Source organism: Arachis ipaensis, chromosome B2, assembly GCF_059453495.1.
Source record: "Arachis ipaensis isolate K30076 ecotype BB chromosome B2, ASM5945349v1, whole genome shotgun sequence".
Taxonomy (NCBI): Eukaryota; Viridiplantae; Streptophyta; class Magnoliopsida; order Fabales; family Fabaceae; genus Arachis; species Arachis ipaensis.
Window position 1 is genome coordinate 96005018 of NC_142437.1, and position 21918 is coordinate 96026935.

The 21918-nt window shown below is 35.0% G+C and overlaps 2 protein-coding genes and 1 long non-coding RNA gene across 4 annotated transcripts; 2 read left to right on the forward strand and 1 right to left on the reverse strand.

Moving 5' to 3' along the window:
* Window positions 1-3170: 3170 nt before the first annotated feature.
* On the reverse strand, window positions 3171-6220 carry LOC107628406 (uncharacterized). Its single transcript, XM_088505985.1, has 14 exons — window positions 6144-6220; window positions 5991-6056; window positions 5844-5912; window positions 5694-5768; window positions 5567-5620; window positions 5244-5330; window positions 4951-5016; window positions 4772-4867; window positions 4583-4648; window positions 4015-4498; window positions 3841-3927; window positions 3597-3725; window positions 3372-3506; window positions 3171-3236 (listed from the first exon to the last, which is right to left on the reverse strand). The coding sequence occupies exons 1-14, from the start codon at window positions 6218-6220 to the stop codon at window positions 3171-3173; spliced, it is 1557 nt and encodes a 518-aa protein (XP_088362111.1).
* Window positions 6221-9943: 3723 nt separating this feature from the next.
* LOC107627453 (lipoxygenase 3, chloroplastic-like) lies at window positions 9944-17205 on the forward strand. 2 transcript variants are annotated; one of them, XM_021116027.2, is made up of 9 exons: window positions 9944-10422; window positions 11317-11597; window positions 11694-11934; window positions 14081-14410; window positions 14522-14607; window positions 15140-15247; window positions 15341-15645; window positions 15904-16176; window positions 16253-17205. In XM_021116027.2, the coding sequence occupies exons 1-9, from the start codon at window positions 10050-10052 to the stop codon at window positions 17007-17009; spliced, it is 2754 nt and encodes a 917-aa protein (XP_020971686.1). In that variant the 5' UTR covers window positions 9944-10049; the 3' UTR covers window positions 17010-17205. The 2 variants fall into 2 exon arrangements, with proteins under 2 accessions (XP_020971686.1, XP_016185772.2); XM_016330286.3 differs by having other exon boundaries at window positions 15910-16176; window positions 16253-17128.
* A 2742-nt stretch (window positions 17206-19947) lies between these two features.
* LOC110268914 (uncharacterized) lies at window positions 19948-21761 on the forward strand. Its single transcript, XR_015904778.1, has 3 exons — window positions 19948-20356; window positions 20457-20958; window positions 21204-21761. It is a non-coding gene; the product is annotated as an uncharacterized LOC110268914 (long non-coding RNA).
* Window positions 21762-21918: the final 157 nt, after the last annotated feature.

Genomic DNA, 21918 nt, shown 5'->3' on the forward strand with positions numbered 1-21918 from the left:
ACCATCAAGGCATCAATAATCATAATCACATATATGATCACATAATATATCTCAACCAAACCAAACATACCTCGTCTACATAATTTCACCCAGAATTACCAAATTCTACACTTCAACTTCTCAAACCTTATTATTCAATAACCAACCTAATCATTCATATATTCATTATCTGAAATTCATCCAATCACTTGTGCCATCATACAATGCACACATCGACTTACCTTTCTTACCTCTTTCCGGCCTCCGGCCCAAAATTCACGGCCTCCGGCCCAATTTTCACAATTTAAATGCATAAACCACAAATCAATACTCATTACCCAGTACATCAAATTCTTAATACACCAAGCATACAAGGTCACACAATTCTCAACCCAATCATTAATTCACATTACATATCAACTATTCATATTAGCACCAACCATTTACACAATCCAAACTTAATCCTAGGGGCATCTAGCCTAGGAATTCTCATCACAACACACGGTACTTAAATGAAACTTAAACCGTACCTCTTGTAGCCAAACCAATTGAGCCTCTTCTTTGGAATTCTTCACCAACCTTAGCTCCAAGCCTTACCAAAGCTCCTCAAGCAATACCAATCTCCCAATTGTGCCCAACATCACCAAATACACTAACATAACCAATGTCACATACATACATCAACCTAGGGCTCATAAAAATGACAAATCACAAGGGTTTGAGCACTTCTTACCTCAGCCCATATGAAGTAGGGATAGAACCCACTTAGAATCCATGTTGGAGTATTCCTAAATACCCAAAATCACAAGATTTCAACACTAATTACCCAAAAACGTGTAACAGTGGGGAATTTCGAAAACTGGGCAGAGATGAATGAAATACTCACCACCAAACTTAGATAGAATTGTAGAGGATGAGAAGAGCAACGCGTGGCCGCAAACGGCTCGTCAATCGGAGCTTCGTAGCTCAAGTTATGGTGGTTTGAAGATCAAAGAGAGTTAGGTTTTCTCTCTTCTCTTCTCTCTTCTCAAATCAGCGCCCCAACCCTTCTTTTTAGGGTAAAATGAGCTGAAATACTCACAACTAATGTTTATATATGTTGGGTCTTGGGCCCACTTAGGCCCGGTTCACTTATTTTTGCCCATTGGCACAATTTTGGGCCAAAACCTTTAAGATTAGCGCTCTAAATCGCACTTTAAATATTTCTACCTTCCCTAATTATAATTCCTCATTTCTTAATCTTATTTACCCATAATCAATTTCCTCAGTTGTAGTACCAGACAGATCTCAGCCGGTACTGCCGATCAAAATTCCACTGCGCACTTTTACGCAGAAAACTATATTTTTCGACTCGGAAAAATTCACTGAATCCAAATATCATATTTAAATTATCAAATTCCAATTGCCAAATCTTCCAACCATATTCGCTCCTATTTAACTTATTATTTACTAAATTTCGGTTAGACCGGGTATTACACTAGGCTATTCAGTATACGACGTCGGAGAACAAGTTTCCAGCTCAATATTCAACAAGTTCGTGGTTACTTACGACTCAGTGGCAGCCGAGGTAAAATGCCAATGCTTATTATTCGAGTCGAGAGGGATACTGTGCCGTCACGCACTAAGCGTGTTAAGCTTCGAACAAGTAAGCCAAGTGTCACCGAGATACATACTGGAACGATGGAGTAAGAAGGTAAAGAGGCGACACACACATCAAGAGCAGCCACGACGAGCCACTAATGGAGCCAAGAAGCAAGAGGTTCGACCAATTGGTTTTTCGTTCGCAAAATATCTGCGAATTTGCCTCCGAATCGGAGGAGCTGACTGCAATTCTGCACCGTGCGTACGATAACGTCATGGCCGAGATGGAATCATTAAAAGCCAAAAGGAAGGGAACATCTTCTTTATCCCACGAAGACGCCAACTTGGAATCCGTTAACGAGCTTCAAAGCCCGCCAAGGATTCGAACAAGAGGACGTCCAAAAAACAGGCTAGGTTCAAAGCTGGAGAAACAGATTGCAAATGCCACAAAAAAGAAGAAGACGAAAGTTTTAAGCGAGGTAAAAGTACTGTTCTTTAAATTTGTGACGATTGAGTTTATTTTTCTCGTTAATAGTTTAGGTAATGTGTGTGTGTTATATTTCAGATAAACCTGTTTGATGCTGCATCAGCGGCGCATTCAAATTGCAGCCAATATCAAGGACACGTTATGAGTTATCAGTTCAGGGTACTAGTAACAGGGGATAACTCGTTGGGTGTATAGTTTTACAGAATATGGGTGTAAAAGCACTGTTATTTTGGGTGTATTTTCGTTAATTCACAATTTACATATAGACACATATATAGATACATATAGAACAAAAGCTGTAAAAATTCTCAGGTTATGGGTTTATATTTGATTTGATGTTTTTCTTCATATTTTAGTACATGTAATTCATACATTTTGAATACAGCACAGACAGTTTGGGTGTATATTTTATGCAATCTTGGGTGTATTGTTAGACTTGCGTTGGGTGTAACAGTTTATAATTTGCGTTTATATATGCCTTGATTTTTTCCTTCATATTTTACCACCTGTAATACAGCTTTTGAATACATCACAGACAATTTACCAGCACAGATAGTTTAACTATGGGAAAAAATATACATGGAATAGAAGTTGTTGATAAATGGCAAATATTTACATCATTTGTTCAATTTACAAACTACCAAGCAGTTGGATTACCCAGTTTCTATATCAGCAGAATTAATCTGACAAAACGGACTTAATAATACAGAGGATGGCTTCGACAGCCTTATAGCACTACTCTCTCTAATTGCCCGATCTCTCTGTGTATTCATCTCACTGAATAGTATCCGGGAAGCGTACTCCACTCTATAGTGGTCCACCTCCTCCTACAATTAAAAAGTATATTCTGTTTAAACAGCAATATTAATTCAGTAAAGTAATACAGAGTTATATGGTTCTAAAGACAGTTACCTGTGGCCAATTATTCCATTGATACTTCCCCTTTTTGATGTTTTCCGGCTCAATTAACTCCATCCACTTCATAACGTACACAGCGCAGTCATAGCTGAAAACGAAGAAAATAAATTACAGTTCTCATTTACAAAAGTTTAATGTTCAGAGTCACAAATTTATACCTTGTTTTTTGGCCTGATATTTTAACATATGGTGATTTAATTTCCTTCTACCTCTCCCCTTTCTGCAGAGGTTCCCCGCCGGCATATGTTATCAATCTTGAAAATACGTATCCCTTAAATACGAAAACAAATCAGTAATACACCCGAATGAATGGACAAGATACATCCAACTGAATGGACAATATACACCCATCAGAACTAAAGAAATAGACCTATCTATTAAAGTAAAGAAGACAGAGGCAACTTACAGTGAATTTATTAATGGCCTTTCTCTCATCGGTGGGAGCTTTTTTGTGTAGCGGGTCAAGTATTTGACATTTCCGCTTTCTTGTATTTATCAGCCATAACCACCAATGCCCCGAGTAGCAGACAGGGGCAAAAATCTGAAGGATTGCCACACGTGAACAGTGTGTTATTTTATTTTGCAAATAAGTAAATAAGCGTACTAACAAATTTAGCAAACGAAAACTTACATATGGGTGCGAAGTCAATTTTTTTCTATCTATGAAGGGAATGAAACTCAGGTAGGCTTCCACCCTGAATTCCTTTTTCGTTTTCGGTGATACGAATTCCCCGTTTGGGTGATCCGAAAGTGCCATGCACTGCAAGAATTGCGAAACAAGAAATGAAATACTAAACTTACACCCAATGGAACGTAAAAAATACACCCAAATCAATACAGAAAATACACCCAAAGTTCGGAGAAGTAACACTTACCACAATATCGGGGGGGAGACAGTATATTTGTTCTTTAAACCTCTTTTCATTTTTGTTGTTGAGGATGAGGCAGATGGAAGATACAATCTAGAAATATATGCCAAAATCAATTTTACATTAATAAGCATTGTAATTGACTTTGGTGTAAAAAGATTAATGTTATTCTAATATTACCTGAGATTCTATATCACTTTTTGCCTGGAGGGAGGCAAGGTGCATTCTCATCAAAATGTATTCTCCTTGGCCAATCAGAGTGCACATTTCCTCATACTCATTAGTATTGCCATCTGCATCTTCCTTCAGTCTCGTCCCCCAGATGTAGCACTTTTGTTTCATATCATCTGGAATTTGATTCATTCCCCCAGGAGTTTCAAACTTTGCAGAACTTTCTCCCCCAATCTCCCTCTGAATTTGTGAACTTGTGTTTTTTCCTTTCGCCGCGCTGCTTGTTATTCTTTGGACCAAACTGTCCAATTGTTCTATCAAATTCGCAGCTTCTGGAGATTTTTCCCTTTCTGTCTCCTGCGTTGACGCCCCCTCCTGGCTTGAATCAGTCAATCCAAGGCTGAATGATGGCACCCCTGGATCTGTTTTAGGAACATAGGATGCTGTCCGTGCCATCATCAACAGGGCAGCAGCGTCTTCTGCGTCTGGATGACTACGTCATCATGTATAAGAATAAGAATAAGAATAAGAATATATGGATGATAAGCAAAGATTGATTTTAGTCTGATGAACTTACATTTTAGTTGGAGCTGGGGGAACCGTGGGTGTGATCTCTTGAAGTTGTTTGGGGGTTTCAGGAGTGCTGCACAGTTACAAAAAATTAATCACGGCATAAAAGAAACTAATCAGGAACAATATACACCCAAACTGTTAGCTAATATACACCCAAACTCTAAACAAATATACACTCAATACTATTTCTTACGTTTCTGTAGTCCCTTCAATCTGTAGCATAGGGGTTGGTTCAAAATCTGTCTCAGTGGTTGTTTGGGATGCCGGCACAAAAACCTGAATCGGGACTCTAAACAAGAAGAAAAATGAAAGGTTAACAACGCCTTTGAAAATAATAAGGTTATAAGGTTGAAATATTATTGGAAAACTCACATTGCAAGCACTTCCGACGGTGTCTGTTCCCTCACAACCATCATATTTGAATCAGACGGACTCAACCTAAAATACACCCAAAGAAATTCAAGAAATACACCCGAACAATTCAAAAAGAAGACACGCTTTGTTTTTTTGAGAACTTACATACTTGCAGTTTTTGCTTTTTTTTCCTGCCTTTTTTTCTTGAATAAAATAATAAAGGGCTTTTTTTTCTAAAAAAATATATACAGAATTAGAAGTGGAAGGGTAATAGAAGAACAAAAGTAACGGTTATTTGAAAGAGAAATTACATGCTCTGTGACGGCTGGTTTACACTACTCTGTTCTGTGTGTCCTTGAGAGGAAGGAGCATCACTTCCCAAGTTCACAGCCGGTATTCTAAAACAGATTTGATGTTATTCAGACAAAATAAGATACAGGTATAAAATATACCCAAATGAATGCACAAGATACAACCAACCGAATGGACAATATACACCCAACACAACAAACTTAATATCCCAACTTATTAAACAACATACACCCAACTTGATCCACAAAATACACCCAAATGGTTCCACAAAATACACCCAAATCATGATAACAAGATTTTATTAAATAATAAAGCTTCTTACGTTTCAGACGACACATAGCGACCTTCTGTCGATCGCAGGTCAGGTTGGTTCTCCCTGCGAAACAAGAAACAATTATTAGCATACAAAACACAACAAAATATGAAATAGACAGCCCAGCAAGACATACCCCTCTGCAGCAGATTTATCAACGTTTTGCCCTAGCCATTCATCCAGTTCGTCACTTGATATTTCATATGTCTCACTACATTCATAAAAGAAGATGTTAACAAAAATAATTACGATGATAGACGGTAATATAGCTTACGAGGTACTGTACCCGTCAAAGTATTGGTCTTCTTTAGGAGGTGAATCCTCCACGACAACTTTTGTCTTTTTTGGTTGTGTTCTGGGTGGAAAAAAAAGAGTACCAATCAGAAATAAAAAATTAATTTTATCACAGAATATTATGCAAAGAAGTGCTTACTTTTTTGGTGTTGTTTTTGTTTTTTTCTTTTTCTTCTCCTTCTCTGCAGGTGATGATTCTTCGCTCCTATAAGTTAATAATAGACACTTCAGTTAATACACGAAATCTTTATAATGAAGCCAAAAGAAAGGAGTAATAATTTCAGGACATTACTCATCACTTGGTTCAGATTCAGATTCTGAATCAGAATCTGACTCCTCTTGCCTCTGCTTTCTTTTTCTGGAGTCCATTCTGGAAGGTAAACAATGATTATTTAGAACATACTAAAAATACACCCAACGTGATCAACAAAATACACCCAACTCGAAAAAGAAATTACACCCAAGTATGGTACTTAATTTTTCCCCTTTTTGCTGGGGTGTTTTCTTGCTGAATCCTCTGAGTCTTGTTGAGTCTCAGACTCAGAGGTAGAAGTGTCACTGTCAGTAGCTGTTTCTGTCTCCGAAGACAATGTTGGACTCGCCTTCCTTTTTTTTGTTTTTTTTATTTCTTGTTTTTTTCTTTTTTTTTCTTTTTTTTTTCATTTTTTCTCTTGCTCTTGTCTTCGCCATCTTCACAATCCCCTGAAACATGAGATATTTTAGCTAGCAGCATTCAGGTAAATAAAATACAACCAACATATTATGTTTACTTACCAAAATTTCCTCTCTTTCTGCAGTCATTCTTTCCACCAACTGCTCCTTAGTCCAGTTCGCAATCCAAGGCTTTAGTGGTCTTTCAGCCCTCTTCTTGCCTTTGTTTTCTGAAAGATGAAAGTATATTATCATCAGGGCAAAGAGGCAGCCATCAATTGCCTTCTTCTTCTCCTGGTAGTCTGTGATGCCCTTAATTATGAAGGTCAAAACATGTCCCCCCCAGTTTCTCTCCGATATGCCGTCCATCTTAAAAATTGGGGCCAGGTGCACGGGTGATATTTTGTTTATCGTCGTTGGCAAAAGGAACGCCATCTGTATGTAGAGGATGAATATCCTCTTGAACATCAGGCGTTCCTCTTCGCTGCCAACGCCGATTTCCATCATTTCATCGGTAAGACTTTTGAGGGTCTTACCCTGAAATCTTCTATAAATTATTTTGTCATCATCAGAAAGTTGCTTATACTCAACTTTCTCAGGAAACAGATTTCCTACAAAAAGGAAAACAACAAAGTATCAATATCGGTTCAAACACACCCAAGCATCAACCTTAAATACACCCAAGCATGAACTTAATATACACCTATAATTTTGAGCTAGTTACCTGTTGCATTGATGCCAAGCGCATCACCTATTGTCTTTGGTGTTATTTGGAAAGAACCATATTCTGTCTTCAGTTTGTTCTTCCTAAGTTTGAAGTTGTTTGCCAGTTCCCTTAAGAGTTGGTGATCCACCCTTAGAGGTGGGACGTGCATCAACCCACCAAATCCGAGATCCCTGACAATTGCCTTCTTCTCCTCAGTCATGTTTCTGAACTTATCACTCAGGAGATGTGTGGCACACTTAAGGTCCTTTGTTTGGTTTCTTGCTGCCATTTTGTCTGAAACGAAAAATACACCCAAAGACATCAGTAATATACACCCATATATATGAGTCAGATACACCCATTAATAACAGTAAGATACACCCATAGATATGATTCAGATACACTCATTGATAACAGTGAGATACACCCATAGATATGATTCAGATAAATCCATATATATCAGTCAGGTATCACTCAAACATGCTTCAATATCAAATTAATTGAGATATCAGTAAGATACACGCATATATGAGTCAGATACACCCATTGATAACAGTAAGATACACCTATATGTAAGAATCAGATACACCTATTGATAACAGTGAGATACACTCATTGATATTATTCAGATACATTCATATATATCAGTCAGATATCAGTCAAACATGCTTCAATATCAAGCCACATTACAAGTTCAAGCAGTATTCACCCCCAATCTACGGAATAAACCCCCAAAAATCAACAACAATAGCAGGAGAACTTATTACAAGAACGTAGAATGACGTAGAACTTAGAAGAACAACGTAGAACTTGGAAGAATGACGTAGAACTTAGAACAGTGTAACAAAGAAGCAACAATAATAGTAAACCCTAGAAGAACGACGTAGAAGAAAAGTAAAATATACAGTAATCTTAATGAACTTACGTTGAGTGTTGTTGCTTTGTTTTCTCTTCAGATTCTTCACGGAGAGTGTGATGTTGTTTTGATGGAGGTTTCGAACAACGATTTGTATATTTTGAACTTTGATTTTTGCTCAAAAATGGGAGCGTTTCCTTGTTTTCGAAGCGTTTTGAGAAGTGGAAGAAGTGGAAGAAGTGGAAGAGTCTGCCATACGTAACCGTTTGTGTTGAGCGCGTGATTTTGACGCGCCATGTTATGTTTTTTTATGCGCGTGTCTTCGATTTGGGCTGGGCCAACTTGAATGCTTGTAAACTTGTATGTGTAGCAGGCCCGATTAATTAATATGTACAAAATATTTATAAATATAAATATAAATTATTATTAATTAAATAAAATAAAAAATAATAATATTTATTAGTCATATTGTATTGTAGTTGAGGCCAAGATGTAGCTGATTGCATGAAATTTCCAACACAAATCTGATGAATATTCTTAACAAACTCTCAATTGGCTGCATTACAGAAAAACTATTATTTATTCCAACCTATCTTTTAAAGAATAATATTTGAAAAATAATAATACACAATTATTTATTTAGTTTAATATTTATAATTATATATTTATTATATTTAAAATTATCTATTTATTTCAATAATAATTAATGAATATAAAATAAAATATTAAATTATTTTAGACTGAATTTTACTATTTAGTAAATAATTTTTTTAAAAAAAGGTGATAACTCTATCATATCATATCACATTAATAATATTGGCCTCATCATCCTAAAATGGCAAGTGAGGAAGGAATCCAGAAACAACGACAAAACAAAATACATTAAAAAAATAAAAAACTATATAGATATAAAAAATCGATCATTAAATTAATTATTATATATTATGTATAAATATATATATTATTTAACTTATTTTTAATATATGTTTTATATTAGTCACTAATTTAATAGTTGATGTTTAGTGTACATCTAGTATATATAATTAAAACAAAAATTTCACAATTATTATATATAAAGCCTTGGTTCTTCTAATAATTAAGTACCGTCCCCTGCACATATAATTATATATCCTAATTAAACACATTAGTCACATTAATTAGAGATTTATTTTAGTTATATATTATATATTAGTATAAGAGAATTTGAAGTTTTGAACTAAAATTCAACATTTCAACCATATTTTACTACTCTAGATAGCAATCCTCTCGCAAAAAGATGAGGATGGGTGGGTAAGGAAATAAAATTTGGCGTGTATATGTATACACATAATCAAACCAAATATAAATCTTTATGTTCCATGGTGCATGCATTGTTTGTTTCCATGATAAACAGTAGGGGTTAAATAATTAAATTAAAGGGTTATTATTTTGTTAGTTATACACGCAAGATATGCATGTGCACGTATATATAATATTTCAAATTTTAATCATAAAATCGTTTTGTTGATGATCCATGCGGGTGTAAGATTAGTTAAGATTGTGGATGTTGTTGAATAGAATTTAAAAATTGAAGAAATTTTCAAATAATGTAACACATAAATTTTCGATAATGTGTTGTATAAATTAAAGGTGAGCAGTACATACATACAGCTTTGCCAGAAGAAACCAATGTATATATATTCATATGTATATAACACATCATCATCATTATCATATTTTACAAGCTAATTTAATTTCTTTTTTTCTGATAAAAATTCATATTAAGTTGTCTTTACCAACCTCAAACTTGTATATATGTACACGAAACTTCATTCAATTTGGAAGTTTGTACAATTCTGTTACTATAAATAGGTTTATTTCATTCATTTTGGTACATCTTAAGTCAATAAGCTACTACTCTATAACTATAGCACTTGCATTGTGTATAAATTAATAGTAACAAATACACACTTTAGGGTTTGTTAGAGTTGAAATTGAGAATTGAAATGAGGATGGTTAAGGAAATTTTGGGACAAAGTGTAGTGGTTGAAGCATTTTGTTTTGATGCTTCTAGAAGATGTCACACTCATCAAAATAATAATAAGAAACACAAAATTTCAATGTTTCCCAGTTTCTCTTGCTCATCAATTCTGTTGCCCATTGTGAAGAGGAGAACCACCTTTGATGATTTGATTAGTAGTAATAAGAGTCTCCATGATGGTGGTGGCGTAACGTTGACGATAAGTGCAAGTGTTACTATAAAGAATAGTAAGGAGTTCATGGCAATGATGCTTCATTACTTTGATAGTTTCAGCCATAATACAACTGGTGGGGATAGAGGAATCATCATGCAGCTAGTTAGCACTCAAATTGATCCCAGTAAGCATGCACTTTTTTTTTTTACATAATTCTAGAAAATATTATTTTTTGATAATTATTTATGTGTTTTTTATCTCTTATTTTTGTTTTTCAATACCATCCAAATAAAGATTAATAAAATAATAAAATACTTACATATTATTTTCAAGTTTTAAAAATAATCTTGTTAGTTAACCAACTACGCTACCAACCAAGTAACTATTAGTTGAGTTGAAAAAAAATCTAAAAATTACAAAAAATATATAATTTACTCCAAACAATTAATTTTACCTGAAATTCTAGTTCTCTAAAATATTCTTTAAAACAAATAAAATTGTAAACTGACAAAAAAAATAAATTATTATTAAATTGTTCATTTCTGTCAAATTTTAATTTTATTCTTAAACTCTTGCTTTTTTTTTATTCTAGGATTTGTTTGGGTAAATTTCTAAGAAAATATCTTTTTTTGAATTATCTTTTTTTAAAAGATTTTATGAAAAAGGAAAAATAATTTTATATTTAGGTATCTCATACAAAAAGATCTTTTTATCTATCAATTATGTTTGAGTATAACGATATAAAAGTACCTTTTTGTATATTTATTAGGTAAAAAATATCTTTTTTTTAGAAAAAAAAATTTTTAAAAAAAGATATAAATTACAGTTTCTCAAAAAATATTTTTTATTTTTTGAGTACTTTTACTTTTATTACTAGAAATTTATGTTAAAAAATTAAAAAAAAAGATATTTTTTATTAAAAAAATCTTTTTTTTATCAAAATAATAACGTCCAAATAAACGCTCTATTAATTTTTTTACACAAAAACCATTTTCTCATAAAAACATGAAGCTAAACCAATATGAATGATTATTATTTGTGTTGACTCGTTGTGTGATTTGCCCTAATTGAATTGAAGCAACAATGGAGGGAAAGCTGAGCAAGAGAGCCGTACTGGATTGGACAAGAGAATTATTATTTAATGGAGGTGGGGATAGTGAGAGGTCCACTCACAAAGTTGAATTTGAGATTGACTCTAATTTTGGATTTCCGGGAGCCATTACAGTCACAAACAAATATGACAAAGAGATCTTCTTGGAAACCATTTCCATTGAAGGAGGCTTTGTGGAATTTTCTTGCAATTCTTGGGTTCAACCTGAAAAGGTTCACCCAGACAAGAGAATTTTCTTCACCAACAAGGTAGCCATTTGATTATATATTATTATATTTTAATTTGGTTATTATATCCACCACAAATAAATTAAAAAATGAAAATTGTGTATCGTTTATTATTAGGCATGCTTACCATGTGACACAGCAGAGGGTGTGAAGGAACTACGAAAAGAAGAGCTGAGACAAAAGAGGGGAGATGGAAATGGAATGAGGAAGGTGATGAGTGATAGGGTTTATGACTATGATGTCTACAATGACTTGGGAAATCTAGACAAGGGCATTCAACATGTTAGGCCAATTTTGGGAACCAAACAACATCCTAATCCTAGGCGTTGTCGAACTGGCCGTCCACCTGTCATAACTAGTGAGTTTTATATTCATCTTAATTATTTCTCTTTAATCACGTGATATTTTCGTGCCTAAATGATAGTTAAAAACTACTAAATAATTTAGTATATTTGATTAAATTATTAAAATATAATATATATTAATATTTTAGTTTTGACTTTTTATTAGGGGTGTGTATGGTCCGACTCGTCTTATCTCGAAGATTCGGTCCGGTCCCGAACATTTTAGGGGTTAATTTAGCTTGATTTCATCGGATTTAGAGTCGGATAAGGGTCTCAAAAATAGATCCGATCATTATTTCGGATCAGATCTTGGCTAAGGCGAATCCGGTTTCACCTGATCCATATGCACCATAAAAAAATTAAAAAAGATATATATATATATTTTAAATTTATTTTAATATTATGTTATATTAATTATAAACTTATTGTTTTATTTTTAAACACACTTGTTGAATTAGAAAATAAATCAAAGAAGCATCAAATTAGAATTTATGGACAAATTCAAGTTCAAATATGGATATCAACTTTTTGGTAACAAGTTTCTTCTTCATAAATAAGTGCATCATAAATAAGTTTCTTTATAAATTATTGTTGGAAAAACTACCAAAAGTACCCATGAAGTTTACGAACGCTGACAAAAGTACCAATAAACTAAGGAAATTAACGTTGTACCCATGAAAGATGGGTTTCGTACGACGAAAATATCCAAACCCTAATTTTTTGTTAATTTTTTAATAAAATTCTCAAACTACCCTACCCTAACCATATTCTACCGTCACTCCCTCTCTTCTCTTCTTCTTCTCTCCTCACTTATCCCTCTCTCAAAAACCCTCACAGAATCACAGAACTCTCCTCCTACCTCTTCATTGTCGTCCGCCACCCACCTACTCCATTACCGCCAATCTCTTCCCCCTCTCACTACTTCTCCCTCTCACTATTAAGGTGACAACAACACCTTCATCGCACGCATGTGACCCAACCTGAGGAGAATGTCGCCGTGGCGCACCTGTTGCAGCCGAGGAGAATGCGCGTCTGACCCAGCCGAGGAGAATACTGTCGTCGCACACTTGAGAAGAGAGAGGGGTCGTGGTGCTCTTGCATGCAAAAAGCGGATTCGGTAAAGAGAAATCAGAGAAGAAAGAGAGGCGGCACTGTAGATGGAGGTTCTGCCATTGACGATGTTACAGTTGGCGAAGAAAAATGTATTTCTTTTTTTTAAAACATTTTATTTTATTTTTATTCTTTTCAGAAATTGATTTAGTTACTACTAAAATGATACTGTTCTATTTTTTTAAAATCTGCTTCTATTCTTTATGAATGCTGAGATTGATTTACAGAAGATCCAGTTGATGGCTACTTCTACTTCTGATTTTTGCTGAAATAAATTTCAAATTGGATGAATGAATTTGTTGATTTTTTATGGTTGATGGCTGTTTCTACTTCTAGTTTTGCTAAAGTGAATTGAAATTGGATGAATGGATTTGAAAATTTTTATGTTTTAAGTATTTTTTGGTGTTTGATTAATTTGGTTTGGGTATGGATTATAAACTTATGAGTGATCGGTTGAGGTCCGATCCTTTACCACCACCACACTACCATTGATTTCGGTCTGGTTTATTGTATGACTAGTTTTGGACTCTATGGCAAGAGTTGGTGCAAATTGAGTTATGAAAGGTTGAAAAAGCGAGTTGAGGTTGAGTGTAGGGTAGTTTAGGAATTTTATTAAAAAATCAACAAAAAATTATGATTTGAATACTTTTGTCATACGGAACCCATCTTTCATGGGTACAGCGTTAATGTTCTTAGTTTATGGGTACTTTTGTCAGCGTTCGTAAACTTCATTAGTACTTTTGGTAGTTTTTCCATTATTGTTAAAGCTTAAAAGACCCGGTTTGAACCCGATATAGTTGTGACCCGAAAATGTTTAGGTTTCATTGGGTCTAAAGTCGGATTAGGGTCTAAAAATAGACTCAATGTATATTTAGGGTTGGGTCTGGATCAGAACAAACCCGATTTCACCCGACCATAAAACACTCCTACTTTTCATATAAGTAATCTGTCACTGTTATTCTGTTAAAATACTTAATATGTGCATTACTATTAATTAATATGATTAAACACATTTTGAATAATTTGTAACCATATATATGCATGTGACAGACGAGAAATATGAGTCGTGTGTGAATGCATTCATGGAAACATATGTGCCAAGAGATGAAGTGTTTGAAGGAGTTAGAAAGGAGGCACTTGATGTGGAGAGAGTGAAAGGTGTAACAAGAAATTTGATTCCCTTCATAAGAACTTATATAACTAAGTGTGGAGTCTTTAAGGAGCTATTAGAGATTAAGAACATATACAAAAGAAGGCATCAAGTGGATGCAATGAATCATACTAATGAGGAGAATGGGACACTTTCTATTGATGTTAACAAGTTATTCCAAGATTCCTTCGAAGAGTACTTCAAATTTAGCACTCCACACATTATAAGTGGTATGTCAGCTAATAATAATAACTTCAACAACTTAACGTGTTAAATGACTATTAAGTAGTTTCAAATTGAATATTATAATGAACAGAATTTGCTTAAAATTAATATTATAGGGAATGGTGGTTGCTGCATAACAGATGAAGAACTTGGGCGTCAGGCCTTGGCTGGCGTCAACCCTTTAAGCATAAAAAGGCTTCAGGTATATTTAATTTTACCATTTGAATCAATTTTGAGAAGAAAATAATTCTATAGAATTATGTTACGTATGTAAATGATAATGAAAAAAAAAAAAAAGAGTACTCATCTAAAACGTTTTTTTTAAGATGTTTTTTAGTAATTAAAAATTAAACTATATTATTTTTGTTAAAATTAGGTCAGACATCGAAAAAATAGTTAATCAAATCTTGAACTGGTCTAAATTAATATTATTTTTTATAAAAAATAATTACAATATTCTTATTATAAAAAATGATTAAAATATTCCTATTATATATATTAATTTTGATAATCTTAAATTCTAACCTTTTACTTCTTAAATATTATATAGGGTCAGTTAGGCATGTTATAGTTAGTTATTTAACTATTTTTTTTTCACATTATATATTCTAACTACATCAAGCAACCTTTCTCAGCCAATTATTAGAACACGTCGAGTAGTTATTATGTTTTGTCACGTTTGTTTTAAAACTTTTATTCTGATTACTTGACACGTTTGTTCTAAAATTTTGTAGACTTTTCCACCGGTGAGTGATTTGGACCCCTCCATGTATGGTCCACAAGAGTCCGCTCTAAAAGCAGAGCACATAATTAGCCACTTGGACGGCATGTCCGTACAACAGGTATACATACATAGTTACATACACATATACATGGCCTTCTATGAATTCTTGTACAATTTATAACACCCAAAATTATTTCTTTTTTGAATATAGGCTATAGTGGAAAAGAAGCTATTCATTTTGGATTACCATGATGCTTATATGCCCTTTCTAAAAGGGATCAATGCTCAAGAGGACCGAAAAGCATATGCAACTCGTACCATATTGTACTTGACTAGAATGGGAACTTTGAAACCTATTGCCATAGAGCTGAGTCTTCCTGAGGGGGAGCACCAACAACAACAATCCAAACAGGTTCTAACACCTCCATTGGATGCCACTTCTTATTGGTTGTGGCAACTTGCCAAAGCACATGTTTGCTCCAATGATGCTGGAGTTCACCAACTTGTTCATCACTGGTATGCAACTAAATTAAATCCTTACCTTTTTTATACTCTCCATCTTGTAATATTCATCAATCATCATGTGGTCATGTAATATTGAAAGAAACCAAAGTTGAAGTCAAATGAACTCTATAACGTATAAAAGTAATACTTGAATATTTTTATATCAACATATTTATTATTTTATTTTGTCGAAAATCGATTTTTAAAGAGTATTCTTAAAGTACATCATGGAACTGTGTTGAGTTTTTTTGCTGTTTAACAAAATTTTAGCGTTAGGTTGAGGACCCACGCGTGCATGGAGCCATTCATCATAGCAGCACATCGCCAGATGAGTGTCACGCACCCTATCTTCAAGCTCCTAAAGCCTCATATGAAATACACACTGCAGATAAATGCATTGGCTCGCAAGGCTCTTATCAATGGTGGAGGCATCATTGAATCTGACTTCTCTACCGGCAGATACAGCACTGAGATCGTCTCGGCCGCTTACAAAGATTGGTGGCGTTTTGACATGGAAGCCCTCCCAGCTGACCTTATTAGAAGGTTCGTGTACATTAACGATTCTTATTTAGGGACCTTTAAACATAATCTCATGATCATTGTCCTGAACATTATGCAGGGGACTAGCAGAACCAGACAGAGCACAACCTCTTGGGATAAAACTTACAATTGAAGATTACCCTTATGCAAATGATGGGCTTCTTATTTGGTTTGCTTTGGAGAGGATGGTTAGAACTTATGTGAACTACTACTACCATAATGGCCTAATGGTACGGTCGGACACTGAACTCCAAGGGTGGTACAATGAGGTCATCAACGTAGGCCATGGTGATCATGCACATGCTACTTGGTGGCCAACACTTGCCACTCCCAGAGATCTTATCTCAGTCCTCACCACACTCATTTGGATTGCTTCAGTTCAGCATTCAGCAGTGAATTTTGGGCAGTACCCTCTTGGCGGGTACGTCCCGATGCGCCCGCCGCTGGTGAAGAAGCTGCTACCCAAGGAAGGAGATCCAGAGTACAAGGAGTTCTTGGAGGATCCCGAAGGTTTCTTGTGTTCTTCCCTGCCGAATATGTTTCAAACCACCAAGTTTCTTGCAGTGCTTAACATACTCTCTCAGCATCCGGAGGATGAAGAATACATAGGGCAGAGAAGGGACTTGTCAGATTGGATTGGTGACCCTAAAATCATAGAGGCATTCTATGATTTCTCCATAGAGCTAAAGAGAATAGAGAAGGAGATTGAGAAGAGGAATAAAGACCAGATTCTTAGAAACAGATGCGGTGCTGGGATTCCACCATATGAATTGCTTATAGCTAGCTCTGGTCCTGGAGTTACTTGTAGAGGGGTGCCTAATAGCATAAGTACATAGATATCACACAATTGTGGCGTAGAGTAAACGAGGTGGATGTTAAATCAAATGAATCAATCATATTTCTCCCTCTAAGAGTAAACGAGGAAGAAACCCCAAGAAAGGGCCAAGACAATGTCACCGACGGTTTGCGGGAGCCAATCCCAGTATAAGCAGGGCATTAGCTAAAGCTTAAGGTGCCGTGCTTTATGTTAAGGTAAGGAATGTCTCTAGGTTATTTATGCCTCTAAGCTGTGTGTGGTTCAAATATTACATTATTATAAAGATTCTATTCTCATGGGAATTAAAGATATCCAAAAAGATGGGAATTGAAATGATGGTATTTTGATTTCCTGAAATCAAACTTACTCCGGAATAGTTTTTCAAACTTTGAACCAAATACGGGAATATGATATTCTCATCTTAAAATTCCTAGGAATTATTTATAATTTCTCAAACCACACACACTCGGATAGGGTGTTTGTTGGCAAGTTAAAATTTTTAATGATGATCATACCTGCTTAAGGGAGACAAAAAATAGATTAGTCAACAGAGGGTGGTTAGTAAATAAATTGGTAAAAAAGCTTAGAAAATATCCAAACCTAAGGTTCTAAAAATTAGATCGATCATCAAACTGCTCTAGTCATTGGTTCATTAATTTATTAATTTAACCAATTTAATTGTGGTTCAATCGAAGAAATTATTTTAGAATTAAATAATAAATAAATTATATGCTGGACAATGATAGTTCATAGTTAACTGAATATGTCTTGTGATACTGCATTATTTAGAGCCTTTATTCTAAATTATAGATGCAACTTTTGAAAAATAGTCATTTTTCAATAGATGAATTAGGGCTCGTTTGGGAAACACCAAAAAGTTACTTTTTTTAACTTTTGACTTATAGAAAGTTACATTATTGTGTTTGGTACAAATTTTTAGATAAACTTTTAACTTTTCAAAAAGTTATTTAAGAGCTTTTGAAGAAGTTAAAAAATGTGACTTCTCCTATTTTCAAAAGCTATTTTATCACTCTTATTTAATGCACAACTTTAAAACAATGACTTCCATAATAACTTTCCAAACTCAAAATAACTTATTTAAAAGTTAATATTAATAAAAGTTCTTATATTTTAGGCTCATTTTTTAAAAGAACTTATTTAAGAAGTTTAGCCAAACCGACCTTTAGTTTCATTTGCTTCAACATATAGGCTCCTGTGACATGATTCTCGTTACTTTTAGTGCTTAATTGAGTTTATAAGTGTGCTGCAGTTGCTACTTTACATGTTCCTTTTTCATAATAACTAAAGAATATTAGAATTAAGTTAAAAAAATTGTCAATTTTCAAAGTCTTAACGTTGTCTCCATAGACATTTCTTTTACTTTCAATTACAATAAGTACAACAGAATGAAACGTTGTATCCAATTTATCTACGAAACTACATTAAAATGATATCAGACGCATTTGTTTACTTCTGGATTCACCAATAATTTCTGCAAGAACATTCACCCTCTTTAAATCTGTGAAATCATGCTGTATCGCGCGCAATGATCTTCCTACTATAAATTTCCCTACTATAAATTTTGGATATAATTTTTGGCACAGCATGAAAATCTACACATATTCTAAGGTTCTCTCTATTACATGGCAGAAGCAGAAGCAGTCTATTTCCAGCATTCAAAGGACAGCAAGAATAGAGTATGCATTAGTACAAGTAATCAACAAAAATCCTGAATCCCAAGTATGCAGTAGTACAAAACCTCAACACAAACAACACAGTACAATTTTTTCTACTCAAGATTTTCAACACAGTTTTAACAAAACCTTAGTGCATCATAACTAGCAGTAGGAATGTATTTAGCATGAGATAGAGGAATTTTACGTTGTATGTGTACAGCAACCAGGGATGGATCCCCCTTCTCCCAATACACACATTCAAAAACAGAGACACAAATTTTAACTGTGTAGTCATCTAAACCATAGGGTGACTAAGTAATTTCTGATCATGGGCCAAGTTTCTAAACTGGCATACATTTAGAATAATCTCTTTAATTGGTTCCAAATCCAATACGACAAATCTGCCAAAAACATTTACATTGAATTAAGATGAGTAAAGTTGTTACCTAAATCCTAAACTTAAATTTAATGTTGACGATTTCAACATTAAACCTGATTGCTGCATCAAAATGTCAAATCAAAAAATAAATCCGTCAGTAACCCTGGATTTGATTGAGAAAGGACCGGCGCGACAGACGACGACGACCAAGTGACGAGTACGACGAGGGATGGTGGGCGAAGCGCGAGTGAGTAGGAAGAGGGGTTGGAGCACACCGACTCAATGAGCACGACGAAGAAGCTGGAGATTGGCAAATGAGGAGAGGGGTTGAAGCATGAATAACAGACGAAGATCTTGAGCACGATGGATAGCAGCAGTAAGAAGAACGGCGGCTACGGTGGAGGAGGCTAGGGTTTCATTTGAGGAAGACGGCAAGCTGTTCCAAACCACAAACAGAGAAGCCAGGGAGGATGGGGACGACGTGCCGAGCTACCTGGGTTCTGGACAGGGAGAATAGGAAGAAGCGGAAGCGCCGAGAACCTGAGCATGGTGGCGGCAAGGAACCCAGGGCTAGGGTTTAGCCGTTTTGGTTTGGTACTTTTACAGTTTCACTACGTTGCTTTACTTTAGAGAGGGTACACGAATGATTGGAGGAAGGGAGGTTTCACGAATGGTTTGGATGTAAGAACTCGAGTTTTTTTATACAAAACTGTTTTAATAAAATAATTTTAGTACCCGAAATAGGGCCATGGATTCCTTACTCCCACTTTTATGTGGGAATATGATTAACCTACAGTAAAATAATTACAAAATGTACCCCATTCTTTTTTTTTTGAAAAATTTACTAATTAGATTTTGACCCCTCAAATTATTGGTTTTTAATTTTGACCCCTTTCCCTTCTTTGGTACGAGAAACTGAGAGATTACTGATTTTTGGAGAGCATCAACCAGGTTGAAGCCTTTCTTTCCTTTCCTAACTCTGCCCTCACTCTCCACCCTCCTTAGAGTTCTTGAAAAACCCTAATTTTGCCATCCCCGTTCTTTTTCTTATTTCAGATTCAGGGGCATTTCAGAGAAGAGAAGTAGTTAGGGTTTTCAGACAACTGCAATCCCTGCCATTCTCATACCCTTCCTCTGCTGCAAATTTCCGCCACCTACTTCCGCCGACGCGCCACGCCTCCGCCGCCGCCGCACCCTGCCTCCGCCTCGCCCCGCTTCCGCCTCGCCCTGCTTCCGCCGCCGCGCCACGCCTCCCACGCTCAATAAGACAAGAGGTTTCTGCGGCCCTAAATCGCTCATCTGGTTCATCAGGTATACATATTGATTTCATATTCCGAATCTTAAATGTGTTGTATATTAGGTATGTTTTCAACAATTTGTTAATATAAGAGATTTATTTTACTGTTTATAGACGGTTCAATACCCGGTGGAACATGCTGAGAAGTTTGAGAAATTTGGCATGTCGCCTTCCAAAGGTGTTCTTTTCTTTGGCCCTCCGGGCTGCGGCAAAATCCTGTTTACAAAAGCAATTGCAAATGAATTCCAGGCCAACTTCATAAGTGTCAGAGACCTGCATTGCTTCTGCAGTTGGCCTGGCATTCCAAAATCCACACGGTCCAAAATTCATAAATGGACCGAGTCATTTGTTGTCCTGGGAAAAAAAAAGTCTCAGCTAAAAAGGGTTGAAGGATCTTAGAAATGGTGTTGCTTTGTTAATTAATGGTTGGAGATCATAGAAATGATCTGAAAAAACCAACAAAAAATTTCAAACAGTCCAAAATTGAAGCATGGACTAAGTTTTTTGTTGAAAGGGAAAAAGAAAGATCATAGCCAGTCAATTGGATGGGAGATCATACATTGCTTTTTTAGTAAAATGGGTTGGATGGTCATACAAATTAGAAATTATGTTCACAGTGGTTTACCTTAACCGCTCCTTTTACTCTAAATATAAATACATTGGCTTTAATTAGATATCATTATTGTTTGCAGGTACACTACTTAAATCTACTTAGAGTTTTTTTATAAGTTTATTATTATTATTATCTAATCAAGCTTTCTCATCATTTGCCTCCTGTGATGGGTGACAGATATCTGAGGTTGTCAATACTCAATTCCATGAAAGATCTGATAGATATCTGTCGGGAGCACAAAATTGGAGCAATTGGTAAATTTTAAATTGCTTTTGTTACTATATTACCCTATTGGGCTGCATGTCATTGTTTTCATGTCTTATCCTTAAAAAAAATGCTAGTCATTCCTCATTTGACAAGATGTTGATGTCTTTCCTGCTCAGTTCCTATGCTGATACTGAATTTTTGTTTATTATCCCTTTTTTTTTGGTTCACATGTTCCAGTAATTGGTTAGTGAAAAATGCTATCTTATAATTGAAATTTCTTTGGTTTGTGAAAGTTGTCCTAAATTCCCCCGTATTCTAACCACATTGAATTTGTTGGTCAATCAAATGGAATAGTTTCGACAGCTTTCTCTTCCATGAGTGTTTTAAATTTTGATATTATTACTTTTATCCAGTTTAGACTTTAGTGTAAGATGTGAGTGTGTGCGTGTGCGTGCGTGCATGTTTTATTCTTTAATACCTTCTAAATGATGAATATTATTTTTCAAAATTTGTACTGATTTTTCATCTGTTCAAGTAATTCGTTTGTGGTTTCTTTGTCCAAGGTTAGGTCTGGTTAAGTTTGTAATGGGAATGGGTATTTTTCGTTACAGGAAGAAGAAAGTAATATATGGCTATTTAAAATTGTCAGACTCTTAATTCCATTTTCGAAAAAGTTTTTTTCTTTGATATATTTTAAGTCTCTTCTGCCTTATGAGTTTTCCATATTAGAAGAAATAATGGGAGAAGAAAAACTGG

Coding starts and splice junctions, on each gene's coding strand:
- LOC107628406 (XM_088505985.1), bottom strand. CDS start 6,220: ATGGACTCCAGAAAAAGAAAGCAGAGGCAAGAGGAGTCAGATTCTGAT. Junction 6,057..6,143: donor GAATCTGAACCAAGTGATGA/GTAATGTCCTGA, acceptor ATTAACTTATAG/GAGCGAAGAATCATCACCTG. Junction 5,331..5,566: donor CGCTATGTGTCGTCTGAAAC/GTAAGAAGCTTT, acceptor AATCTGTTTTAG/AATACCGGCTGTGAACTTGG.
- LOC107627453 (XM_021116027.2), top strand. CDS start 10,050: ATGAGGATGGTTAAGGAAATTTTGGGACAAAGTGTAGTGGTTGAAGCA. Junction 11,935..14,080: donor CCGTCCACCTGTCATAACTA/GTGAGTTTTATA, acceptor TGCATGTGACAG/ACGAGAAATATGAGTCGTGT. Junction 15,646..15,903: donor CACCAACTTGTTCATCACTG/GTATGCAACTAA, acceptor ACAAAATTTTAG/CGTTAGGTTGAGGACCCACG.